The sequence below is a fragment of the Sycon ciliatum genome, chromosome 4, assembly GCF_964019385.1.
Source record: "Sycon ciliatum chromosome 4, ocSycCili1.1, whole genome shotgun sequence".
NCBI classification, from domain to species: Eukaryota; Metazoa; Porifera; class Calcarea; order Leucosolenida; family Sycettidae; genus Sycon; species Sycon ciliatum.
The window spans coordinates 31,749,900-31,776,405 of NC_088646.1; the positions used below are offsets into that span (position 1 = coordinate 31,749,900).

At 48.3% G+C, this 26,506-nt stretch overlaps 2 protein-coding genes across 2 annotated transcripts; one reads left to right on the forward strand and one right to left on the reverse strand.

The window, feature by feature from the left end:
* Positions 1-553: 553 nt before the first annotated feature.
* Positions 554-17,135, reverse strand: LOC135815658 (glutaminyl-peptide cyclotransferase-like). Its single transcript, XM_065328981.1, has 7 exons — positions 16,780-17,135; positions 16,268-16,420; positions 15,120-15,407; positions 14,755-14,913; positions 14,438-14,543; positions 13,510-13,629; positions 554-1,095 (listed from the first exon to the last, which is right to left on the reverse strand). Exons 1-7 carry the CDS (start codon positions 16,942-16,944, stop codon positions 947-949), a joined length of 1,140 nt encoding a protein of 379 aa, XP_065185053.1. The 5' UTR covers positions 16,945-17,135; the 3' UTR covers positions 554-946.
* Positions 17,136-17,330: 195 nt separating this feature from the next.
* Positions 17,331-24,541, forward strand: LOC135815660 (GTP cyclohydrolase 1-like). The gene is made up of 7 exons (XM_065328982.1): positions 17,331-17,374; positions 17,476-17,542; positions 20,441-20,683; positions 21,175-21,340; positions 21,757-21,788; positions 22,673-22,757; positions 23,596-24,541. The coding sequence occupies exons 3-7, from the start codon at positions 20,458-20,460 to the stop codon at positions 23,729-23,731; spliced, it is 645 nt and encodes a 214-aa protein (XP_065185054.1). The 5' UTR covers positions 17,331-17,374; positions 17,476-17,542; positions 20,441-20,457; the 3' UTR covers positions 23,732-24,541.
* Positions 24,542-26,506: the final 1,965 nt, after the last annotated feature.

A 26,506-nucleotide genomic window follows, 5' to 3' on the forward strand; every position in this document is an offset into this window, starting at 1 on the left:
CTGGATGAGTTATAATTACCGGTATGTGCTCTTGCCGCAGCTGTAGTAGAAGCTAGCAATCTACGCTACGATCTGCTCCCGTGCAGCTAGCTGGCTTTATTGTTCTAAACTTTGGTTGAGTTGTGACGTCGCCTGAACCTTCATTGCAATGACCAACTATGTGCCTTGGGTACTGAGCACTTTGGCCTGCCTAAGGTTTTCAGTTCTCACTGTATAACACAATTGTAACAGTTTCTGCAACGGTACAGTATTGTTTTAAACCCGCATGAACTACTCTCACTGGCCACCAGTAATTCAGTTGCATTGTGTTACGTGCAGTTTCAAACAGACGTCCACCACAAGACATGCTACTCAGAGCACCTCGTACGGTATCAAGGAGTCGAGAGTAAAGAAAACATACATACATGTACACACGCATGCATGTATGCATGCGTGAACGCACATGCACACACGCACCACCCCCACCCCACCCATACACACAGGTGACGGGTTGCACGGCAGTGTGTAGTGAGTTTCTCCAGTGTATTCAAGAAACACGGTCTCGACCAAGATGGCGCAGAATCTCATTTACGTGTGCTTCTCAAGTCGGAGAATGCAACAACAAAAACTCAAAACTCCTTTTCAAAATAATGTGTGTCTTTAAAAAAAAGCAATCATTTCAAGAATAGCTAGATTACAACGGCGAGTGCATCTGATCTGCTGTAAAATTCACAAATCTGTGCCAGCACAGGTTTGATGTACAAGTACAGTCTGTATAACAAGAGTTCCCATGTCATACAAAGGAAACTTCGCGTCAAATGTGTCCTACTGCAAAGTACATGTAGAGCAGGAAGTAGCATTTTACTACTCCAAGATGTAGAGTGTGAATCAGGGAGTAGTAAAATTGTACTGCTCCCTGGTGTGAATGGATGCATTCGTGGCCTGCACTCGCGGCACCGACAAGGTCTTAGGTGAGGTGTAGATACTCAACGACGAACACACGCAGAATGCGGCTGATGTTGTCGATCGTGGCGCGGTCCAACGCCGTCCAGTCGTCGTGGATCGTGTGCCAAACCTCCGGGAACGGCAGCGTTATCAAATGCAGGCATGGTACGCCTGAGGCATGAGCAAGAAGAATAGGACAATGAATAGATGATGTTTGAAGTTCGTCCATTACAGGCGACCTTGCTAATACCAACCTTGGATATAGCGACAAATCGCGAATATTAACGTTTTTTTGGAGGCCAGCGCAAACGATCATTTGACTACGCAAATTCAACCTTGGAATAGCGACCATTCGCCAATAACGACACGAATTTCGTGCCCGAGACCAAGATCTGGGTGTGTACACAATGTGATAACAGTTGCGACAATTGTTTTTCTGTGGTTTGGGGAACTTTTGCATTTTTGCTGTTTTCACGCATGCACGGTACATGGTAGAGCTGAGTGCTTGGCATAGCCATTGAGTAGAGCCAAGGACTACGTAGGTTTACTACATAGCGAGCACATCACAGGTTCACAATGGCAGGAGACTCAAGATTCATGACAAGAATGATTGTATACGTGGCAATATGCATGGCAGGGGCGGATCCAGGATTTTTCCAAGGGGGGTTCAATTTTTCCCACCCTACTCACACTGACGAAATGATGACATACAATTTACATGTATAAAAGTGCACGTTTGCGTGATATTATTGAAGACGCGCGCCACAAGGAAAATTTTTCATTCAATGTCTTTGCTGCAGAATGGCTGATTGGTACTTTTCTCCAGCTCTTCTATAATAATTGTCCGTCGTATTGTACTCCGAGCCACCCAATGTTGATTCCAATATACTGGTATGTAGAGTAGGTTCCATGAGGTAGGCTTCCTGCATCTTCCGTGTCTTAGTCATTGACTCATTGTCCCCAGTTCGGGGAAAGTGTTATTATTGGATGATGGGAGGTTGAACTTGAGCGTGATTTTCAAAGTATCGCTCTTTGTTTCACCTTCGACACTAGTGGCTACACTTTTCTTTGGAGTGTCACCAAAATTCAAGGGCAGCTTGTACTGAGCCTGCCTCTTTTAGACGCTTGGACGAACTCTAAGACAGCTCAAAAAGCACGAGCCGCGACGGCACCGCACCATTCAGAAACTAGTATTTGAAACTTACTTTCGAAGTTTCCGTAGCAGCTCAACAAGTGCACCTCTTTCTCCGAACCGAAACGTTCAACGCGTACCTGTAGGTCTATGTACATGTAGCTGTATATTCAGTGCGGATCTACTTTACTTTGTAAATTGTATATCTACTACAGTCGTAGATCTACGTACAAGACAACAATGTTCTATGATATAATCCAAAACTGGTAAACCAGTATTAGATAAACCTTGTTGTAGTTCACGCAATTGTTAGATTGACAGCATGAAACAAGGAGGAGGACACTGTGTTCGAAAACAGTGACCTTACTACAACCTTCCGCGGTTGGCAGAGCCCCGGTCCCTGCGGACCATTTGAACCATATGGGTATCGCACCCGGTTCTGACCCTCGTTATGCTAGGGGGTTAGGAGACTACTCCTGATGTCGTCTTGTTGTCTTCGCTCTTTTTTAACTTGTATAAAAACTTCTTTCTCTTTTTCTTTCCAACTTCTGCCTATGGCGTCCTTCTCTCAGCTCGTCAGCTGTAAACAGTTTTTTTGTCATCACCATGACACTGGGGCTCTGCCAACCACGGAAGGTTGTAGGAAGGTCACTGTTTTCGAACACAGTGTCCTCCTCCTTGTTTCATGCTGTCAATCTAACAATTAACAATGTACTAGTAGTACTACCAAGCTGCATAGCTAGCGGACCGCTCCGGCCTGGGCCGACTGGGCCATAGCATGGGTCAGTGGTCACACCTGAACTATGGTCGGAAAAAATCAGGGGGGTTCGTTCGCACCCCCCGAACCCCCCTGGATCCGCCCCTGCATGGCGTGGCACAGCTGTATCTCCCGACCTCTGCAAAGACTATTATTATACATGCCATTTGCGGAAGCAGCATTGGTTTAACGAAATACACTCAACTGGCTTGTGTACGGTATTTTTTCTCTCTCTTTGTTCACATGCTTATTCTGGTGTTCAGAAGGTGTTGAAAATGGCAAAAATGCGAAAAATAATCTCTCAGCTCTGGTCCGAAAAAATTCAGTAATTTTACGTACAGGATTTGGATTCATTGTCTGTGAAGTACGAAGTATGAAGCTGGTGTCGAAAACCTGAATTTAAATGCTGTATTTTGGCGCGACCAACGCGTATAGCCGATTGGTTTGTAGTCTTGTCTGCAAATCATAAGGTTACGAGTTCAAAACCTGCGCTGGTAACAGGGAGTGTGTTTAGTGCTCTCTCAATCACGCTGATGCGGGCGGGTACCACTTTACACGCAATGAACTGTGCCGACACCCACGGTGAACTCGGTACTCACTTGCTCGGTGTGAGGGTAACAAGGATGCGGTTTACGGGGTTATGGGGCCTTTACACGCCCGCTTGTTGAGAGACTTATCCCCTCTCCCCTGACTCACTTGTGAGGACTGCATTCGACACTGAGGATATATGGGTGAAGTGGTCATCCGCCGATGTGAATGTATTTGCTTGATGTGTTAATCAACATGTCAGGTGATGCGGCCGTGAATCCGGCTAACTGTACTTTTATTTTGGCATACGTACCAAGTTTTCTGTTAAAATATGACCACTACATTCATTCAAATGGCACCACGCGAATAGCAACACAATTCTTCAGCCCGGCCAAATGTCGTTATCCGCATGGTTGACGATACTACAAGCGATGATACTTCAAATACTGTCGAGCGTCTGAGGTAGAGAGGATGGTACCGATACAAGCTTCCCACTGGCAACAGCATAACAACACCTCGAGAATAACAACATGAATCTTCAGCCCAGCCAAATGCCGTTATCCGCATGATTGACGATACTTGTACTTGCTCACTGCCAAAACTGGTCACGTGGATCTCCCGGGGAGAGGGGAGAGAGACGATACCACAAGCATCCTACTTGCAACGGCAAGTCCGTGTGGCGTTGAGGTAAATACGTGCAAGACCTCATTCATTGCGGCAAGAGCACACACCGATGGTACTGCACAACACTGTCAGCGACTACTGTCCACGGGCATCTGCGACGGCAGAAATTCACAGCACATGACAAACACAGCGGTGCACCCAGCTACACGATACCTCAAAGAAGCTAGCCGACATGGTAGCGAGAGAGGTGTGCCATACACAACCCAGCCTAGTAGGTGGCCACTTTGTGTTGTGTGCTCGGGTCTATTCGACCAGGTAGAACTCTGCCACTGCAGCTCTGGATAGTGAAGGTGCAGGAAAATTACACATTCCTGGGTGACAGGTGCTCTACTCTGAACATGTCTAAACAAAAAAGCAACAGCCTACAAACAAAAAACACGAATGGGTAGAAGCAGGTGTCCAGCATCTACAAGCATTCAACAGAAAACCTGGGCTACTAACAAGGAGTCAACAAGGTTACAAATAAGATGACACCTGTCAAGCATGACTGCAACTACAGCAAGGCCAAAGACAGGAGAAGCTTAGGATATCACAAGTGGGCACAGCGAGTTGTAGCGCAGCTCAGGGACGTATCAACCTCACATCAAAGGATCTCAGGCAGACGCAGAGTCCAGCTGGCAGCTGAAGACACGGGATTGAACAAGGATACTCCAAACAGGCACTGGCTACAGAAGATGCAAGGGAAGCACCCAGCTAACATGAACAGATTAGTGGTGATGTTCGCACCTTGCTAATATGAACAGATTAGTGGTGATTCGCACCTCGCTAACAGCACGTATACTGCTACAGCGACTGTGCTGCTCAAAGTAGCCTGATTGTGCACGTCAAGTACACACGGGGCGCAGTGCAGCCCCAGACCAGTCAACACTGGGCTTTGCACTAGTGCAGGCTCAAACTGGACTCACGCGATCGCACTTCATCGTGCAGCACTGTGCATATAGTGGCAATGCCCTCACACGGCTAGCTGCATGCATACCGATACAGCTACATGTGGTGCTTTTGAACCTGTTTGTTTTCTTTCTCTGGAAGACTGTATGCACTAAGAATATCAAACATAAGACACTGCTAAAACTGAGAAGAAACTTAGAATTGGATTCAACCACTGTTCACCATGAACTCTTTTCAAGACAAGGAGAAAGCAAAACAACAAAACCAAAGCTGCTAGAGCACTGCACGCGGAAAAACTCTGCACGTGAGATGCCGTGCAGCGGGAAAAAGGCCATACATCTGAAGCATACGTCTCGTGCACAGGAGCACAAGCCCGGGAAAAACAGGGTTGATGATCACATGATTTCACGCATGAGTGATACCATACATGACCTACAGAACTAGAGAATGATTGTGGTGAAAACAGACACATAAATCATACATTTCTCCCCTCTTTGCTCGAATAAGGCAGAACTATGGTTGACGGATGAGAGCAAGCTAACGTAAACAGAAGAGATCACACTACATGTATAGCATGGATTGAACGCTGCACCAAACTTGAGTGGAACGGCCAACGCCGGAGAATTGGACTGTCACCTAAGAACAATTTTGAATTTTAAGATGATGAGAAAAACAGCAGATAATGATCTCCAAGTCGGGTGCATGACCATATCAATGTTCCTTAAGAACATGTCACTTTGCTGTACAATACTGTTCGTTGCTGCTAGCAGTTCACACGGAGCGAAACTGTTCACTACTGCTAACAGTTCACTGCTCACTCTCGAGTGGAATCAGGACATTGATAGCACGTCGGTACACCCGCTTGCGGATCTTGACGTCCACTACGCGTACACAACCGTCCTCAGCCGGGTATACAGCAACCACTCGACCGAGTGGCCAGGTACTTCTAGGGGTGTGTGCGTCAACACAGATGACGACATCGCCCACCTTGATGTTGCGTTTCTTCTGCTGCCACTTCTGCCGGACGTTCAACGTTGGAACCACCTCCTTCACCAACCTTCGCCAGACGTCTTGAGTTAGGCGCTGTACAACTCTCCACCTGTCATGTGGATCAGGCTGTCCGTCAGGCTCCAGATGATCGATGGCGTGGTGGATATCGCGATGACCCACGAGGAAGTGCAGTGGCGTTAGCGGCTCTAGATCCTCGGCATCGTCACTGATACTCGTAAGAGGTCGGGCGTTCAGCATAGCCTCCGCATGAACGAATGCGGTCGCAAGCTCTTCATCACTGCACACTCCATTTTCGAGAACGGCGTACACTGCACGCTTCGCCAGCTTGATCATAGACTCGAACACACCTCCGTGATGTGGCGCGCTTGGTGGATTAAATCTCCAGTTGATCTTGTTTGACGCCATGTCTGCCGCAACATCTTCAGAGTGCTCCAGCTCTTCCACGGCGTCTCGCAGCTCTGCTTCAGTAGCGACGAAATTGGTGCCGTTGTCAGAGACGACATCCTTCGGTGTGCCTCGCCTCTTACAGAATCGGGAGAAACACATCAAGAACCCCTGCGCCGTCATGTCGTAAGCCATTTCCAAATGACACGCACGTGTCTCCAGACACGTAAATAGGCAGAGATAACGCTTGGCACGGCTTCGTCCACGGCCTTGCCTTGTCGAGAACGGCCCGGCGTAGTCCACGCCAACGCCAGAGAACACTCGTTCAGTGATAGCGACACGCTGCTCAGGAAGCTGTCCCATGAGTTGGGATGCTGGCCTGTTCCACCGTCGTCTGCAGCCGTTGCAACCGTGTCGATGCGACTTCACTGCCTGCTTCCCGCGGACGATCCAATAGCGTTGTCGGAGATTTGCGAGTAGATAGTTGACTCCGAATTCGTGATGACACTTCTCATCCTCCGATGCTATGACGAGTGAGGTGATCTGGTGCTTAGGTGGGAGAATCACGGGCCGGCGTGTGCATGCCGTAACCTTCGTGCTAGCATTATCGAGCCGTCCGCCGACTATCAGCACTGCAGGATGCTGACTTGTATCCAGTTCTGGATTCAGTGGCAGCAGCGGATCGCCATTCTCAAGTGGTTGGCCACGCTCAAGACGGCTGATGGTGCGCCCATAGGACTCGCGTTGAGAAACGGAGAGCCAGTACCTCGCTGAAAGTACCATCTCCTCAGCCGACAGCTCCGGTACTGGAACACAACTGCCGCTGCAGTCGCAACTCCCCTCTGTGCTGCTGGCTGGGAGAGGTTGCAGCAATCCATCTGATGTGGCAGGTGCACTGGTTTTGGTTGATCCAGCTGCCTGCTTGCAGTTGCGGAGGAAACGAAGGCACCAGCACGTCACGCGAAGAAGTCTCTTCCATGACGAGTACCTGGCTGGTGACAAGCGAGACTGTGCAGGCTCCGCTGCTGTTGTGACAAACGCAGATGCCAGGGCTCGCTTCGTCTCTCCACCGACGTATGATGGCACAGTGATCTCTCGAATTGGCCACTGATCGGGAGGCGACGACAGGAACTCCGGTCCGGACCACCAGACTTCATTGTCAGCTAGCTTCTCCGCTGTCAATCCACGACTTGGCAGGTCTGCGGGGTTGAGTCGGCCCGGGATATGACGCCATTGAGCTCCAGAGGTAGCGGCGTGAATCTCGGAGATTTTGTTCCCGATGTCGGTCTGAAACTTCCGGCTGTGAGATCTGACCCAATACAGCACGTTCATACTGTCCGTCCAGAATACATGGTCTCGGACTGGCAGGTTGAGTGCTTTCTCCACCTCGAGGCTCAGCTTCGTGCCGAGGACCGCTGCCTTCAGCTCCAACTTTGGGATGGAGAGCTTGCGGATTGGAGATGGTCTCGCCTTCGCCAGGGCTAGCGTCGTCTTCACCGTTCCGTCTGGATACTGGCACCGTATGTACGTAGCAGCAGCGTACGCTCCATCAGATGCGTCGGTGAACGTGTGCACTTGGATCTCAGCAGTGGAGGGGTCGAGAGTGGCCACCTTGAAACACCGGTCGACTTGGACTGCTGAGAGTGAGGGTAGCTCCGAGAACCATTGCGTCCAAGCCTTGGCATCATGCTCGTCCAGTTGATCGTCCCAGCCATACCCTTTGATGCATAGCTGCTGGAACATCATCCGCGAGCGAATCGTGAACGGGCAGATCTGTCCTCGCGGGTCGAATACTGTGGACATCTCCTTCAGGACTGTCCTCTTGGTCATCTGCTCAGCTGCGCAGCCGGAGAAGACGAAGAGGAACTTGTCGGACTCAGCATTCCAGGTGACACCTAGAGTCTTCGTGGATGGCAGCGTGCTGTGACTGTGATCACCCACCTCGGCAACAGCTCCTGGCGCACGATCCTCCTCTGGAACATCGGCCATTACTGCTGCAGAATTGGACAGCCACTTGCGGATGTTGAATCCACCATCATGGAGTAGTGACTTCACCTCGAGGCGCACACGCTTGGCTGTGTCATCATCAGCACACGAATGGAGTAGGTCATCTACGTAAGTGTCATCGTGGACCGCGGCCGATACGTCAGCTGAGTAGAGATGGCCAAACTTGTTGGAGGTCTCCTCGAGAGCTCTACCCGCCAGGTACGGTGACGCTTTTACACCAAAGACGATGCGGTTGAACTGGTACACCTTCGGCTCGTGCTGCGGGTCGTGCCGCCACAAGAAGCGGTGGTACTTGCGGTCTTGTTGACGTAGCTGGATCTGCAGAAACATCTCTGATATATCGCCGACCAGGGCCACCGGCTCCAGGCAGAAGCGAAGCAGGACGTGAACAATATTGTTCTGTGTCTTTCTGCCAGCATACATCTCCTCGTTCATAGACGTACCTCCCCAGTTGACGGACGCATCGAAGACGACTCTCACCTTGGTGGTCACGCGATCATTTCTCACGACTGGGAAGTGGGGAAGATACCATTGATCACTTCCGTCCTCTGCCGCTGTGGTGGGCTCAACTTCTTCGATGTAGTGCTTCGTCATGTAGGTTGACAGCACGTTCCGGTATGCCTCGTACACAGCCGGTCGTTTGGCGAGCGAGCGCTCCAACGACTGAAGCCGCTGCTCAGCCTGCTTTGCGTTGGACTCGAGGCTCGGAATCCCGCTCGTCGCACTCCACGGGATGCCCATCTCAAAACGCGATCCATCGTGTTGAATCGACTCGGTCACTAGCTGTTCTGCCCGTTGCTCATCAGGTGTTGAGTATGTCTCACCCATGCCGACCTTCTCCAACTCCCAGAAGCTGTTGACAAGTTCATCTAGTCTCAGGTCCTGCGTAGACCCGACGAGAGATGCACCAACACATGTCATCTCGGGCTGGTCATAGGAGTTGTCAGTTGCGCCGTAACACACCCACCCGAGTGGTGTCAACCGAGCTAGCGGGTCACCAGGCTTGCCATGCCGTTCCTCCAGGGACGTGTGAAGCTGTGCCGCATTGAGTCCAATGAGGATGTCCACCTGAGCATGCTGCTGGTGCCTTGGGAACCTGATGTCGCTCAGGTGCGTCCAGTTCTGTTTCTGCGCGTTCCAGTCGACAGGCTTGATGGCACCAGTCACTGTTGGAAGGACGAAGGCAGAGAATGCAGACTCTTCGTCGCCTCCCTGTCGGGTGATAGTAACCGCTACTCTCTCACGGTCACCTCGGATGGTCTTGCCACCTAGTACGGTAGTCGTCAGTGTTTCGACATCTCCGCTGTAACTCAGCTGCTTGGCCAGGTCTTCTCTGATGAAGCTGACGGATGATGCCGAATCTAGCAGTGCGGTAGCCTCGACGACGTGAGGACCATTCTTCACTGTCACCGGCACTGTCATGAACGATACGTGCTGAGACTGGGAGAGACTGTCACTCGCGAAGCAGCTGGCTCCGACATTGACGGCAGCAGACGAATGTGCACCCGCTTTGTCACCTTCGGCGGTTTGTGCCTTAACTACCGGCGCCTGTTCGCTGGGCTTTCTCTCCGAGTGTAACATTCTGTGGTGCTTCCGCCCACACATGTCGCAGGGCTTGTTGCGACACTCTGCCGATCGATGCTTAGCCGGTCTCAGGCAACAGATGCAGATGTTGAGGGGCTTCACGAAGCTCCAGCGTTCAGCAACTGACATCTTCGCAAACTCATGGCAGTCTGCAAGTTGATGCTGCTTACCGCACTTGATGCAGCTCTTCGGAGTACCGGCTGACTTCCGCTCGCTGCTCTCGGCGGCTGTTGTCAGGGTGTAGTGTTGACGGCGCTCTGACAATTTGGTCCTCTGACTGCCACAAGCGGATTGTCTTTCTGCAGCAGCCTGGCGCTTGTCCGAACTGCTGCTGGATGACACTGCTTGGCTCTTGTAGCTGTTGCGCTGGCGCTCGTCCACCTTCCGCATCATGTGCACGACGTGAAGCAGCCAGTCCGCGAATGATTGTACATCGCATTTCTGGTCATCATACTTCTCAAAGTACTTGAGCAGCATTGACGACGGGACTTTCTCCGTTGCAGCGAGATAGAGCTCTCGGCCAGGGGTTATACCACATGACCTCATGTTCACCAGGACACTCCGCAGCTTCAATGCGAACTTCTTTATCTTCTCAGTGTCCTTCATGGTAGTGATCTTCGGCCACGTAATGATTTCCTGCTCGTGCCGCTCGATCTGACGATCCTCACCACCATACCAGGCCTCGATCTCCTGCATGGCTGCCTGATAGGCCCCCGGCCCGTCCATGACGTCTTCTATCAGCTCCTCAGCACAGCCACCCGCGAGAGCCTCCCTCAGGCGTGCCATCTTGTAGTATTCTGTGACATTCGGATCTGCGCCGACCAGTCCCATGAATTTCTGCCGCCATCTCACGTAATTGTCTTCATTGCCATCAAACATGGGCAGCTTCAGTGCCTTGAGGTGGCCACTCGGGCGGTAGGCCGGCGTCACTGTCGGGGCACCCTGATGCTGTCCGATTTGGTGGGCTGGCACTGCTTGTGCTTGGCTACTCGGGTACTGGGGTGCTGCTGTTGAAACCATGTACTGTGGTACAGGCATAGGCTGATATGGATACACCGGTGTGCTGGTGTATGTCAGGCCGGGTCTGACCTCACGCGAGATTGTCGGCTGACTACTGGTAGCTGCTCCGTGCACCGTCACGCTGGGCTTCGGCACAAACGGAGGGGCGGCTGCTGTAAGTGCTGTCATTGGTGCGAACGCCTGGCTCACGAAGCCAGAGCGTTGAGTTGGCGCTGCACTGGATGCGGCTACGGCGCGCTGTGCGCTGAGACCGTCCACACCATGCGGCCTAGTTGCTGATGCTCCACTGGTGGTGCTACTGCCTACTGCACTGATAGTAGCAGGTGGTGACGGAACAGCAGCATCCACTGCTGGCACTGGTCTGCTGCTCACTGGGTGTGCTGGTGTCCTTACTGCCCTTGACAGGGTAGTTGTTGGCTGTAGTCTGCCTGGATTCCTGACAACAAACTGCTGTGTGGATCTGCTGACATGTTGTTGCTGCTGCTGCTGCTGGTCCCCTGCCAGTTCTGAGTTCGACTTTCTGTTCCTTAGTTCTCTAACATACCACAGAGGCAGCCTTCTGCTGTAGTCGGAGCTGCAACTATCCACCTCTGTTTCGTCGTCATCAGCATCTGAACTTGCTGAACCAGTAACACTGGGTGGCACTATTGGCGATTGCCCAAGCACCATCTCCACCGGGTTTGCCTCAACATCACCCGACGCATACGCTGCGTCTGTAACTGTGGCTGTCGGTTCGACCAGTCCATCAGCTGACTGTGGTGTAGACCCACGTCCTGTGCCGACCACTGGTCGGTCCAAATCGGAAGGTGAGTAGACACTTCTATCTTCGCTGCTGTTCTCACTGTAAGCAGATGCGGAAGAGCGGCGACGAAACTCAGACTTCGCCCTCTCCACCGTGCTTGCCTTCTTCATTAGATCGAGTTGGATGGCGATCGACTCTTGTCGCAACTTCGCCACTTCTGCTTCCTTGTCCAACTCCGCCTGTAGTCTCTCGACTTCCTTGGCTATTCTTCTTTCGGATGCACTAGTCCTTACACCTCTCTCATCATGTCTTCGCTGTGTTAGGTTTCCGACGTCTGCGTCGGAGGAAATAAATCGCTTGGGCAGCTTGCCCTTCGTTGATCTTGAACTGACTCGCTGTCCAGGTATGGCACTCTGCTCGTCCATCCTGAAGATCCGGCTCGAAGGACCAGTATGTTTGTTTTCTTTCTCTGGAAGACTGTATGCACTAAGAATATCAAACATAAGACACTGCTAAAACTGAGAAGAAACTTAGAATTGGATTCAACCACTGTTCACCATGAACTCTTTTCAAGACAAGGAGAAAGCAAAACAACAAAACCAAAGCTGCTAGAGCACTGCACGCGGAAAAACTCTGCACGTGAGATGCCGTGCAGCGGGAAAAAGGCCATACATCTGAAGCATACGTCTCGTGCACAGGAGCACAAGCCCGGGAAAAACAGGGTTGATGATCACATGATTTCACGCATGAGTGATACCATACATGACCTACAGAACTAGAGAATGATTGTGGTGAAAACAGACACATAAATCATACAGAACCACAGACCTATTCCGAAGTTTGCTTGGCTTGGGCAAACCAAACGATGAAACATATCGGAGGAAAAAGGCAATGTCAAGACAGCATCTATCGCTTCCAAATGCACCACATACTAAACACGGTGATCCCTTTGTTTACTTTGAGCACAGCATGATGTCAGTAGATAAAATATAGAGCCATGACAATGCTGTCATCTGACGCAGCCCCATGAAACACTGTGGAGTCATCATTAGAGTGCACAAACCCAAATAGCAGCCACATTCCTTGCCAGTTGTCAACAAGCTTGACGGAATAATGTAAAAGTTTGCGTGAGACATCGAGTTTCCGCAGGAACGCCACCACCCTCAAGGGTCAGGAACGCCACCACCCTCAAAGGTCAGGAACGCCACCACCCTCAAGGGTCACAAGGTGCAGATATAGCTCCTTAAAAGCGGTGGGAGGTGACTCGATCAGACCGACCACAACGTGGTCAAAGACCGAACATTCCATTCGCTGCTTCAGCACGAGGGAATTCAAAAAGGAATGTGTCAGACTGATGGTCCATGGACCATGGGAAAGTACACGTGATCTCAGCTTCGTAATCGTGTCCATTGGACGGGTCCATTCTACTTTTTCTCTGCCCAGGCTCTAGCCCGTAGGACTACGTTTTCAACCGTGTACATGCATATGCACACGTGGTTCTGGTAACGCACACATACATACGTTTACTCTCAACAAACATCCCGAATAAGTAGAATGAGAACACCAGGCCACGTGACATGAGTTTTCGTCGTCGAAGCCACAGTAACACAGCAAATCAGACGGAGCTACTAATCTACACGCACTGTCAAGTTTCAACTACATGTACTGTAACAACAGCTAACGTGTACAAAAGCAACTTTTTTTAACCTTGTGGCCCCATCCATTGGAGACAAAAGTGTCGATTTCTGTCTAATGGTTTTTTAGCAGAATTTTCTCCCCCGTTAACTCGTTAGACTTAGTACTTCATAACATTATAATTATTATAATTACAACTTCTACAGTGCTCACCACGGCGGAGGAATGGTATGTGGTCGTCTTCGACGAGCATTCTCTCATTGGGCTTTTGCTCCTTGAAGTATGTCGGACCTTTTGGATTAATCAGGAGGTCTTTCTTTCTTAGACGCTTTTCTGAAGAAAAAAAGTGAGACAGAAGGGGAATCCACGAACGTCAAATGCTGCAGGATAATACCCCCCCCCCCCCCCCCCAAAGAGGATTTTATCCCAGGTGAGACCCTTTCGACACTACATGTACTGTCAGGTGATACTAGTAGTCTGCCATGATGTGAAAGAGAGGTTTCTTCTGGTGGCTCCATTCCCACAATTTCCCAGTGGCCAGATACCGTATTTTTTCTAATACGCGCCCGGGGGGGGGGGCCGGGGTTCTTATTTTTTCAGTGACAGCTCCACCCGCGCTACTATTAGAGACTGGGCTATTATTGGAGACTGGGCTTTTATTTTTTCAATTGTCAACTATCAAGCCAACTCCAGTCTATACAGGCATAAACTGACCATATCAAAACTGATTTTTCAACCCTAAACTCAGGAATATTGTCAAAACAGATGTTTCACAATAGCATTGGCGCCAGGAATGAAGCAGTAGACCGAAAACCTCCTTAAAAATATGTTCTTGGCATGTTGTACTGCTGTTTTATACGCAGTCAATATACTTGTTGCATACTCCAATTGTGGCCCGCGCTACTATTAGAGACTGTGCTCTTATTATTTCAAACCACTCTCACCTCGGGTCATTATTGGAGACTGGGCTATTATTGGAGACCTGGGCTTTTATTAGAGAAAATACGGTAATCATAATGCATCGAAGTGTACCTGCCGATGACATGCACTGTCTTACAAGTTCCTTAGTACTTCAAACAAATACAAAAGTCATTGAGACAGTGGATGTTCCAGAAGCTGTATTACACGCGGAGCAACTAACCAATGCTGATAAGCTGCTTGAAGAGGTGAGTGGTGTTGTCGAAATGGTCATAAAACGCCAGTGGCGGCTGCCGCGAGCCAATCAAATCGAGCAAAACAAGAGCATCCTACAATCATTCGCACACAGGAGCACGGACAGAAAACATATTATTTGGCATCAACAAGCACGTACCATGCATACACGAAACCTGACCATATCTGGAGGAATCCCCCCCTCTCCAGTCACGGTACCCTAGAAGTGATATGAGTGGAGTTCCACTCTCCGCCAGAGAAGACAGGTAGATGTAGCACAGGTGATACCATGCAGCTGATCCTCACCATCATATCAAGCTCCGTCTTGTCCGGATCAGACACATGCGAGTTGTTATCCATGCGAGCTGCCAGGTGACGCGATCCGTAAATGGAGTCGGTGGCAGTCCAGTCCACAAACGCCTCCTCGCCATCAAAGAATATCAATTGCAGTGTGACGTCCATCATCTACAGCAGTACACAAGATAGGAAGTAAAGCAAACAGGTACAAATTTCAATCCTTCGATCATTGCTCCCTAACTGTCTGGAGATAATCGCTTAAGTACCTGAACAGTCCCAGCCCCCCCCCCCCCCCCAATCATTTAAAACCCACACAACATAGCAGACCAAACAAAAAACGGCAGCATGCACCACCACATTCCCGGCGCACTGACCTTCTTCCTGTTCATGAGCTTGTCGTCGAGTCGCCGTGCCAACTCCATTAGCATGGCGCAGGGCACGGCCGAATCCGTTGCTCCCAGAAACTCGCGGCCGTCCCCGCGAGGAGCAAACAGCTTACTGTCGTAGTGGCATGCCAGTGTCAGGCGTCTCGGCGCTTGTGGATTCAGTGTTGCTATGACGTTGTGGAAGGTGATGTTTCCAACCGGAGTGTCGTCCGTGAACGAATCCACCTCCACGTGCCACGGTGCTTTGATGTTATTCGCAAACTCTGACGTTATGTACTGGCGAGAACAGTGGAGAATAGGAGACAAAACAGTGAATGAGCAACATTCTGCAGGTGGGCATGTGTGCATGTACGTGTGTATGCAGCTATGCATATCTCACAAACAAAAGGAGCAGTTGGTCATTATCTCAGCTCAAAAGGTTGGTTACAGTGTACACAGTATATGATGCCAAGAGTACATGAGCTGGTCAAAGCATGTAGCAATGCCACTTGTATTGGAGTTTGTAAATTATGTTGGGGGAGGGTAGTAGATGGCTCCCGAAAAAAATTCTCAGAACTCAGAATGAAAATCATAGCCTTTTCGGCCCTCTTGTTACTTCTCCACTGTTTGCTCTCCGAGCACTCTTCCTCCCGGAGAAGAACACTGCAATGAGCTACATGCAATTGAGATAACGGATTTCAGTCGTTGCTTCAACAGCCGCTGAATCCATATACGTTCTTTTCTATAACATCGCTTTTCATTCCGCTTTCGACTTAAACGCCATCACAGGTTCAACATTCCCTGGCTTCACTCACGTGGCCACTGAAACATGACCCCTAGCTAGAACTATGGGGTATAAAGCCCTATTGTTGAGGATCCAGCACTATCATAATCCACATAATTATTAGTATCCAATGTCAAATTTTGACAATGGATGCACAGTATTGGCTATGCCGTACAGAATTGTACAGCTCTTGGAGGTGTGTTATAAAAATCTGGAATGTAACTGTACGTCATCCAATGTGTGCACTGGGACATTCTGCACGGCTCAGAGCACTCAGGGCTGATCGACTTGAGGGGCGCAGAAAACGTGCTAGACGTGTCCAATGTTGCTGGCCAGCATCGTAGTAAGGTAGGTGCTTGCACAGCCAGCTTACATTACGCACGGCCACAAGGCCTTCCGACCCGGGCACGCGCACTCGCATGAACGGTGCGAGCTCAGTCTTGAAGAAGTGGTCCATGTTGGAGAGGCCGCTCGTCAAGCTTTTCAGCTTCTGCGTCTTCGACACCGACATCACATTGTGCTTAGGCTGTGCAGGAACACAAAGACATACCAGTCACTTCTGTCAGTGTAGACCTCACGCTAGCCTAGAAATAGTAGGCGAGGGCGAGGGGTGCTTGCTGCAGTACCAAGTATTATGTGATGAATAATAATTATGCACATTGTATACTGTGAAACAGTTTCATTAGTTTCAGGCACTCACTATATCACTCACTATTATATATTTTATATACTTCAAGTAATTATACAGTCAACCGCGTGAGCAACAACTTCGAGTATAACATCAACAACACCTCACGAACAACAACACTTTTCTCTCGCCCGATCGAGGGTCGCTAGTAGCAAGGCTGGCTGTATGTACTATGATAAAATAATTATAGAATATACCTTTCCAGCTGTGACTACACCCATCACTGTATTCTGGAATGTCAACGCACTGATAATGGTGAGCCAATTCGCCAGGCATCGCACTGGGTGACACTGTCCCAGATACATTGCGGCGACACCTCTGTACCTTCTCAGAGCCGTGTGTCTCACAATTACGATGATCATACAGCAACCTTTAGCTACAAAAGGTACACTCTCTGTTCCTATTGAAAATTTGGGATAGATATTGGGGCCGAGAAAAGTGGTTTACTAGTACTCCTCCACTGCACTCTCAGCCTGTGTTTCGTGTGCAGGCTCCAGCGTTACTGGCACATAGTTGCTGTGAAATGCACAATAGTAGGCTATAGGTCATTATACCAAACAATTATATCAGTTGGATTATGAAAAAGTCACTTTTTGAAAATTTAATGTGGAAACTGGTCCTGGAAAGAAATGTTGACGTCATGATTACGAAGCTCGATCTTGGTGTACGTGTGCACATGTGCGACGTGCACGCGTGATAATCGCGTGCTGCGTGAGCTGTCCAGCTGAGACTAGACTGCACTCGAACTGTAATTATGTAGAGCTCTGCAGAGTGCAATTACGACGAGCACAGGTATGTGGAAGATTTCTTTCCCCTTCCACCACAATATCTGCAGTTCATTGGAAGGAGAAGTTCAATAGTTAGTTTGTTCGTGACTCGCGATTTGTCCACAGGTTTTCGCTGTCCGTGGATGTTCCCTTTCCTTGTGGCCGTCATTGGGAGTGGAAACTTTCGCTCGAGGTTAGTCATTCAAAATTCTGCGCTCAGAGCATTGGACTTGAGTACACACATCAACATGCTTTACAGGTGTGGCAAATCAAAATGAATAATTCAAAAACGTTGATCACATGGTTCACTAGGTGACTTTGATGCAATAGCTAACATGGGTTCATATACGTGAGAATTAGAATGGCCCGGATTTTTGCGTTGTTGCAATAAGGCAAACTGCTTACGATACCGTACTTGCACAGTAGATTACCAGGCCTACAATAAAGTCATGTAGAATACGAATACCAGTACTGAAATTATCGCAAGTGTAGAGACCGAAGCCATTCTGCATAAGCGAAGCTGTGGACGCAGCATACTGCTGCTACACTCCAACGCGGGAATGCGTATAATAATAATAATAAGGCCACACTGAAGAAGGTCTGTGGTTCGACTCACCCGACCGACCGTACATTTTTCAGCCCGACCGTAACTTTTTTTCGGCGGGCTGTCGATCGTGTGACTGACGTACGTGGACTGAACACGTCCACGTCTACGTGCTGTGCAGCGTGAGTCTGCGGACGCAGGCGGCTCCTTTTCGACTTGACTTGTAGTTGTACTGCAGTGAGATTGCACTTTCCTCGTGTATTGGGAACCAATTTTCACCTGTACCGGTAAGTAAGTTGCTGCTCCATGTGTGCAAGCACAGGAAGCGTCGATGGAAAAAGCCCATGTATTCGTGCACGCCGACACCAAACTAGCAATACATGTACCGGTACATTGTACAATTTGTACTTCGAAGTAGTTCCCGAACTTACTTTCAACTCGCATCGTTCTTCATTTGCTTGATGATTTGGACAGTCAGAGTCACCGCTTGAAGTTATTCTCTTCTCGTTCCAGAGCTACACAATGTTTCAAAGTATTAGCCAGTGATCCCTTTATACAACATGTATGGCATAACACTGCGTAATAATGCCGATGTACTGGGTGTCTAAAGGCAGTACAGTGTATTTACATGTACTAAAAAATATATTAGAAAAAAAAATCCGCCCGCCCGCCCGCCCGTAAAAAAATGTCCATGTTAGTCGAACCACACACCTTCTTTAGTTTGGCCTAATAATAATAATAATAATAATAAGTACATGTAAAAGAGAAAAGGACATATGGATACGAGTTTCAAATAATAAGTACTGAAATACTTAGTACAATGCTGGCAAGTGAAATCCAGACCGATATACACTTTCAGCCCCGGGAACATATTTTTGATTCCCTGGTATACAGATGGTAGGCCACGTGGCCTTCGACCTGTATTTCGCGACAAAAAAATCAGGTTGCGGCTTATACTCCAGTGCGGCTTATGAATGCGAACAAGACTTATAGGCTATTGATACTACGTTACAATACGCGTCACATTTTGGAATACGACGTACTGGCAGATGTCGTTTTCATGCAGGTGCGATCACACAGGTACGTACACGCTTTTCGTACAGCTGTGCGTACAGCTTCTTTTGGACACAAACTGCCTGGAGCGACAGAACGAATCTCGGTACAGGGGTCTGGATACGTTGTCTACGTTTTCGTATCAGGCGTTCGATTTTCTCGCCACGTTCCATGTTGTCATGGCTATCCGGACAAAAACGTCATGTGCGCCACGTTTTGGGCGTAGTGTGAATAGCACATTAGCCGAACTTGCAGCAGTTCTTGGCCAGTCCCGACACAATACCCCCATGCCGGGTAGTACCTGGTACCTCTGCATGCTCTGCCGTCCGAATGCATTATACTTCGAAGTAGCTGAATATCTGGTCGTGGCTTTGCATGACGATGTACATGTTCAGGTGTACTACATTCGTGTTCACTGCTGCGGAGTGGGGAAAGTATCTACGTCACTGACTCACATATAAATGTCTTCTGGATGGTATGGTCCATCGGTATACCCATGAATAGATTTACATTGTTGTGACTGGCATCCGAGTCCTTACAATTTCACAATATGAGTTTTGAAAAGGCCAGAGAGTCCAACCAGAGATCAAATTGAGCTGTTCATATGTCACGAGCATTCTTTTCTGTATTTCCGAAGCCCCTGCTCTCAACTTGCAAGTCATTGCAGCTAGTGCTCATTGTGTACAATGTACAGTCCAGTACACAAAGTACAGAACGAGCATCATGCGGCCATGTAATTGTTTATTCCCCTCTGGGAGCCCAAGAGCAGCAGTACCTCTCAGAAAGGAGAATTTGTTAGTTGGTTGGCTCTGTAGTCTGTGGTAAAGGGAGAGTGCACCTAGTGTGCAGCAGTGACACGTAACGTGCTGCTCGATGCAGTCTGGGCGCAGTGAGTCGCCTTGCGCCATGGACCTTTGAATACTGGCCTGGGCGCTGGAGGTGCAGGGTGCGAACGTTGTTAACAGACCGGGTTTCATCGAGCTCGACTGGACAAGTCATTGTTACAGTGAAACCTGCCTCAGGCGACCACTTAAAAGTGCTCACCTTGGCCCGGTGGTCTTCTTATCCAGGTTCAGTGGGTCACGTGAACATATTCACTCCACATGTACATGTGATATTATAATATTATCATTTTGATCAGTGCATCACACTGCACACACCTATGCTACCATAGCACGACTCATGTGCCTGGAGGCCTCAGACCTGTCAAATGTCGTGCATGCACCATGAACATCTACCATGATCGACACTTCCTGCGCTAATGTGTAGATCTACCATACATGGTGCACAGTGCAATGCGTACATGCACATGTACTAGTAGAGTGCAACGCGGTCGCGGGTGGGTGGTCGTCGGTCGCGTTGAGCGAGTGGTCGCCTTATCCGAACTGTTTTGAATGTGAATGCGTCCGTGACAAGAAAAAGCGGCCCCCAAATTCGAGTGGTCACCCTTACAGGTTTTACTGTGTGTGTTCCCATGCTCTGTCTACTATGCAGCTCTCCTCCGGATCAGCATGGCAGGGAATGGCATAGAAGCTGAAGCGGCAACATCAACAACTGCGGACAGTAGCACACCCGCTATGGATCTAGACGAGATGAGCTCGGCATTCGGAACGTTAATTAGAAATGCTGTGCCTCCCGAGTTCCAGGAGAAGCAGAAACAAGGCCTTGAGAAAACTCCGATGAGAGCTGCGAAAGCCGTTGAGTTCTTCACCAAAGGTTACAGAGAAAACCTTCAGTGTGAGTGCATTGTTTGCTGTACACCAAGAGACCGATGGAATTTCTTCAAAACAACAGATCTTATCCACATTTTAAGCACATTGGATATGCAGTAATGTGGCCAATAGAGCTGTGAATTCCAGGTCTTTAGAAAATGAATGCTTGTGTTATCAGTGCTGTTTAATGACCTACCATTAGATGTGTGTACTGCAGGTTTGCGTGTGTTTTTTATTGTGTATTTTTATCGTGTGTCTGTTTCTGTCTGCTGTACAGATGAATGTTGTTTTCCTGTGTCTTGTTCCTGGTACCGTACCCATTGATCAGTTGATCATACTGCTAGACACGTGTGTTCCGGTGTGTGCGGTACTTTCTTGTACATGCAATGTACTGTGTAAGCGCATCAGCTACCATCTGTGTGTTCCTCCTGGTCCTCAATGCTTATTGTTGTATTGGTACAAAGCAGAGTTCTCTTTTGTTTTGTTTTGTTTTCGATTTATGCATGCCTGTTACAGCTCTCATCAATGAAGCGGTCTTTGACGTGGAGATGGACAACATGGTGATTGTCCGTGACATTGACATGTTCTCCATGTGCGAACATCACATGGTACCCTTCTACGGCAAAGTGCACGTTGGATATTTGCCCAACCAGAAAGTCCTCGGTCTGAGCAAGATTGCTCGGTATGTCCTATCTTGTCTGGGCCCGTAGCATGACCAGTTACCGGGATCCCCTGTTGTGCAACTGAACTGTGTGCTGCTGTTGTAGCGTTGTGCGATGAGAACTGGGCCAAGACGGTAGCAACAGCTGTCGACATAGTGCTCAGGGTGCTGGTTGCATTGCCCTCTCACGAAAAACGAAGAGAAAACCAGCGTAGGTTGCTGTTCTAAGTTTCATGTCCCAAAAATAACATCCAGACGATCAACCTCGTCTTCCCGGTGTGGGCATTGGATCATGTTCTGTTGAATGCATATACACATCACTGTAGTCTGGCTACAGTGCCCCTGTCCCCTGTCTGGGCCTGGCCCTATGATACACATATTATGTGTATGACTTCTTGCTGTTGTTGTTGCTGCGTGTATTGTTGTTGTTGCTGCAGGATTGTGGAGATGTACTCTAGACGGCTGCAAGGTAGGCGTTCGCCCTTACATTGTGCTGCCCAGTAGTGGGGCAGTGTTGCCCGCCAGTGCCCATGCAGACAACCGAACCTCTACCAATGAATGTATTACACTGCTCTTCTGTCATCTGAGAAGTTGTGAGCCGCATGCGTCAGGTGCATAAAACAATCAATTTTCGCACTCTCTTATTTCTTGACAGCTTTTGTTGCTGTCATTTCTGTCATTTCATTGTATTGTATTACTCTTCAGACATCAATCCTGAATGGCATAAGTGACAGTGGCACGCCCGCCACCTACGCGGACATGCCTTTAATAATAATAATAATAATACAAAATTTAAAAAAAAGGACCAAAAGTTTACAAGTTACCCGTTTTGTCCAACACTAACGGTTATAAGCAGAATACTGTTGAGTCAAAATGTGCAACAATTATGAGATCATGACATTCAACGACCTGATGCTTAGCTGCATCACTTCATAACTTAGAACCTTCCAAGTTGGAAGGCTGCTGGTTTGCGCATTGTAGACGTGATGCAGCTAAGCATCAGGTCGTTGAATGTCATGATCTCATCAGTCAGTTTTGTGCTAATTGTGGCACATTTTGACTCAACAGTATTCTGCTTATAACCGTTAGTGTTGCACGAAACGGGTAACTTGTAAACTTTTGGTCCTTAAAAAAAACTTTAATCCTTGGCTCTCCATCCGAGTTTAATAATAATACTCTCTAATTTAATTGCAGCAGTGAGTTGGAAGTCGAGCGCTCCTAACATTGTAAGTCGCATGTGTCAGTAGTTGACCCGGCTGGCTGCTCTTTGTCAGTAGTTGACCCGGCTTGCTGCTCTTTGTCAGTAGTTGACCCGGCTTGCTGCTCTTTGTGTCCGACTTGTGTCCACCTTAGTGCAAGAGCGACTGACCAAGGACATTGCCATGGGAATCCGAGAAGCGATCGCACCCACTGGCGTTGGCGTTGTGGTCGAGGCAACGTAAGTCTTGCAGTACATGCGGTGGCGTGCTTGTCCTGTAGTTATAGCATTGAAATATGCGTACAGTTGAGTACAGTACAGTAGCCGTATGGTGTCTAGTTCCCTCTGTTGTTAGTGAGATCCAGGGAGTAGGAAAACACCAGTATTTTACTACTCCCTGGTGAGAACAGTGACCAGCGCACGTCCAGCTTCATATCTAGCCAAGACCAGACAAGTGCCCACTGCTCTACGTTAGTTGCTTGTCTTTGTGTAGCAGTACATGCCATCTTTCAATTGCTGCGGACTGTATGAACTGATGATCCTGTGTGAATCTTTCTGTCGGTTTACCTGTAATGCTCTGTTGGAGAACACACAAGTAGCTGTGGGTCTCGCCCTGCATGCTTACACTTCAAAATTTGATAAATTTTCCATTGCAGGAAAACAAAGTAGCGCACAAAGCACAGAGGCTACTGGAAATTCCAACGAGACCTTTCCTACCCTTACACAGTAATTACAGTGGTGATATAATGAGCAGCAGCAAACTAGTACTTACATCTAGCTTTTCGGGGCGGTCGGAGCTGTGACAAAATTATCACCTGAAGCCCGAACGGCTAAAAAGCCGCCTAAAAGCTACGCGCGCTCTTTTAGGTGCTATTTTTGTCTAGCTAGGTATAAGGCCTTACTCGCTGCTGCTCATATCATCATTGTGATGACTTTGAAGAGTATTAAATCAAAATGGTACGAAAGGCCTCGTCAAAATTTGCAGTAACTTCTTTTCTTCACGTGGTATTTCATAATTTGTCCGTTCAGGTGATAATGTCATTGTTCCGTTTGATGTGTTTTGTTGTATGTTGTGCAGGCATATGTGCATGGTGATGCGAGGCGTACAGAAACCGGGCAGCAGCACTATCACCAGCTGCATGCTTGGAGACTTCAGGGACGACCCGCGGTCACGCGAGGAGTTCCTCTCGCTGATCCGACACAGTTCAACGTAGGCGCATGCCAGCGGACCGCGCAATGTAGCGCTGAGTCAATGAATAGACGACCCGCGGTGTGAAAGTTGCGACATTTATTAGGGTCAGTGAACTGTGCAACATTTCTTAGGGTCAGGTTTCAAAGTATTTTCTCTTAGGAAACCAGTTAGCCTGTGGCATATTTTCACGATGAACACATTTCAGATGAGTTTGTGGTGCATTGCTAGCACCACTCTTCCCTACTAGAGGGTCTACTAGTAGAGCAGCAACTCTGTTAGAGGGTCTGAACAGTGCACAGCTCTTGTGTGCCCCTTGAACTTGCCGCATGTGGAGCTGGAGTTCCGCCGAGGCCACGCGCGCTTTTTCCAAAACTATTTATTCTTTAATACTCTCCATCCTAACGTTAGCCGTGTGTTGCTAGTACTTATACTAAAAAGTTATAGTACAGCACCATCATGTCAAGGCGCGGTGGCACACCTCCTCTCTGTTGATACCATGGCGAGGGGTGTCATGACAAAATATCCCATGGCTCGTGTTCTTGCTAACCCTTTCACAGCTGTCCGTTCTCATTGGAACTGTAGCTTCGTAGTCTGCTCCATCTGCCATAGTGTGGCGTATTATCATTTTGATATTCATTTAGGGCAATTGCTTACCTTCTATTTTAAATTTCTGAAAGAGGCAGGAGTATTTTTTTAAACTTGATCTTCTGATGGATATCATTGGTATTATAGGCCATCATTCCCGTGGCTAGCTATGCTAAATACGTTACTTTAGTAACGCCTGGCGCTAGCCATGGTCCACGACGCTTTATAAAAATATTAATCAATCTTAGCAGGAGATCTGTACTGAGCAGTGATTACCGTAAAGTACCACGAGAGCACCCCGCCATCTCGTTCTTTCGTGGGCGTTTTGTTCAGGTGGTGTCCTGTCTGTAGGTCATACAATACGACCTTGTACACACCTTGTACGTTGTGCACTCAATCTGTACTCGGTTTACCTTCGTGCGGCTGCCAGCTCCACACAAGAACATGTCACGTGTGACCTTAGTACACTAAGGTTTGTTCGCCGTTCGCCATCCGAACGATCGAGCATATTGTGGTCAGGGAGCCATAGCCTTTAAAATAGTACTGGGATATGTGTAGGACTCCCTGATTGTGGTTCCTGAGCTATGAGTTCGTTCATATTGCTATTGCAAAAATACAATGTAGTGAATGTACATTGCAATTGAGAGTGTTTACTTCAAAGCTGAAATGATTGCCGTAGAGACGCGCATTAATGATAGCTTGCATGCCGTTCTACCGGTAGAACCCAAGAAATCACCCTGCAAAAGCGCTTTTGGTTGAGAATTTTTTGAAACAATTGTTGAGATGAGGTCTTTGTAGGGCAAAATAATGGCACAAAATGCGAGTGCATTGCATACATGCAAATTTATCAATTGTCAAAAATGGCCGCACATGTTCCTGTTGGAGCGCTAGCCACTCTGTCCAAAGCGAATTTTGACCGTGGCACATCGATCATGGTGAGGACCTAATGTCTTTCTTAGCCCTCCATGGCAGTAGCATGCAACATTCCATACTCCGTTTCCATGGAATTTCGTAATATGCCTTGTCCGATCACATATAAAATGTGCGGACTCCTTCATTAGCCCCTTACTACGGGCCTAAGCAACAGTTTAGGGTCAAGTTTTAGGTCGATGTTAGAACAGAGGTCGTGCAGCATGTCTGTGTATGATGGTTCTACCGGTAGGACCGAGGTCTATGCAAGCTATCATTAAAGCGCATGTGCCCATGTCCTGGCATAAGCGCACCCTCCCATGTAAGCGCATGGGCTTATACATGGTAGGCTGCAACCACACTAGGTACAAAATCACGTACAAACTGCATTACAGTAGAAATCGTCATGCCGACGCGTGCGAAATGCAAAATGCGCTTTGTAGGTTTTCAGCAACTGGCGCACCCCTGTAGAAAGCCACGTTTGTCGTTTTCGTCGTTTTCGCGCTCCATCTCCTGTGTACAACTTTGTTTTTGTACCTGGTCGTCGTACATAACATCACCATCAGCATTGTTTTTTAATTTCCCGGTCTTTTCCAGCGCATGGCACACGCTTTGGTACGACAACGTCACGTGCTGTTCGCGTGAAAACGTCAACTATGCAGACCGAAAAGTGTAGTGTGGTTGCGTACCGTCTTGTACTGAGATATGCATGAAAATTTGTACTGTGATTTTTACGTAGTGTGGTTGCGGCCTAAGTAAGAGTACATAACCATGGTTACATGTATGTACTCTTGATGTAAGTGAACCCAAACCCGCGTCACACTGACGCCACCATGATGCCATCTTTACAGGATTTTGTGTGCAATTTATTTCCAAATTAATTCCAGACTGGTAACTTTAGGGCGTGTTCGAATTGTCACTCTTTCACTTTTCGAGGAGATTCGTTTTTCCTTATTGGCCTCTTCAGAAAAACGAAAACTCCTCGAAACTCCACAACCTCACCCGATGGGAGAGGTGGATTAGTTCCGAAGAGTTTGGAATAGCTACGTCACGTAGCACGTGGAGATGTTCGATCTGATCGGACGTCATCATCGCCATGACAATTCCACTGAAAAACTCTAAAAATGATAGAAACCGTTCTAATGGGACACTTCAACTAATCTCTTTTAAAAATTTGTTTGAACAGTTGATGAAGACAATTCGAACGCCGCCTGATTACAAGCGCATGCGCCTATATGTGAGACCAATCAACCGTCAAAAAATTTCACATACTGTAGTGTCGTGTATACGGTAAAAGCATGAC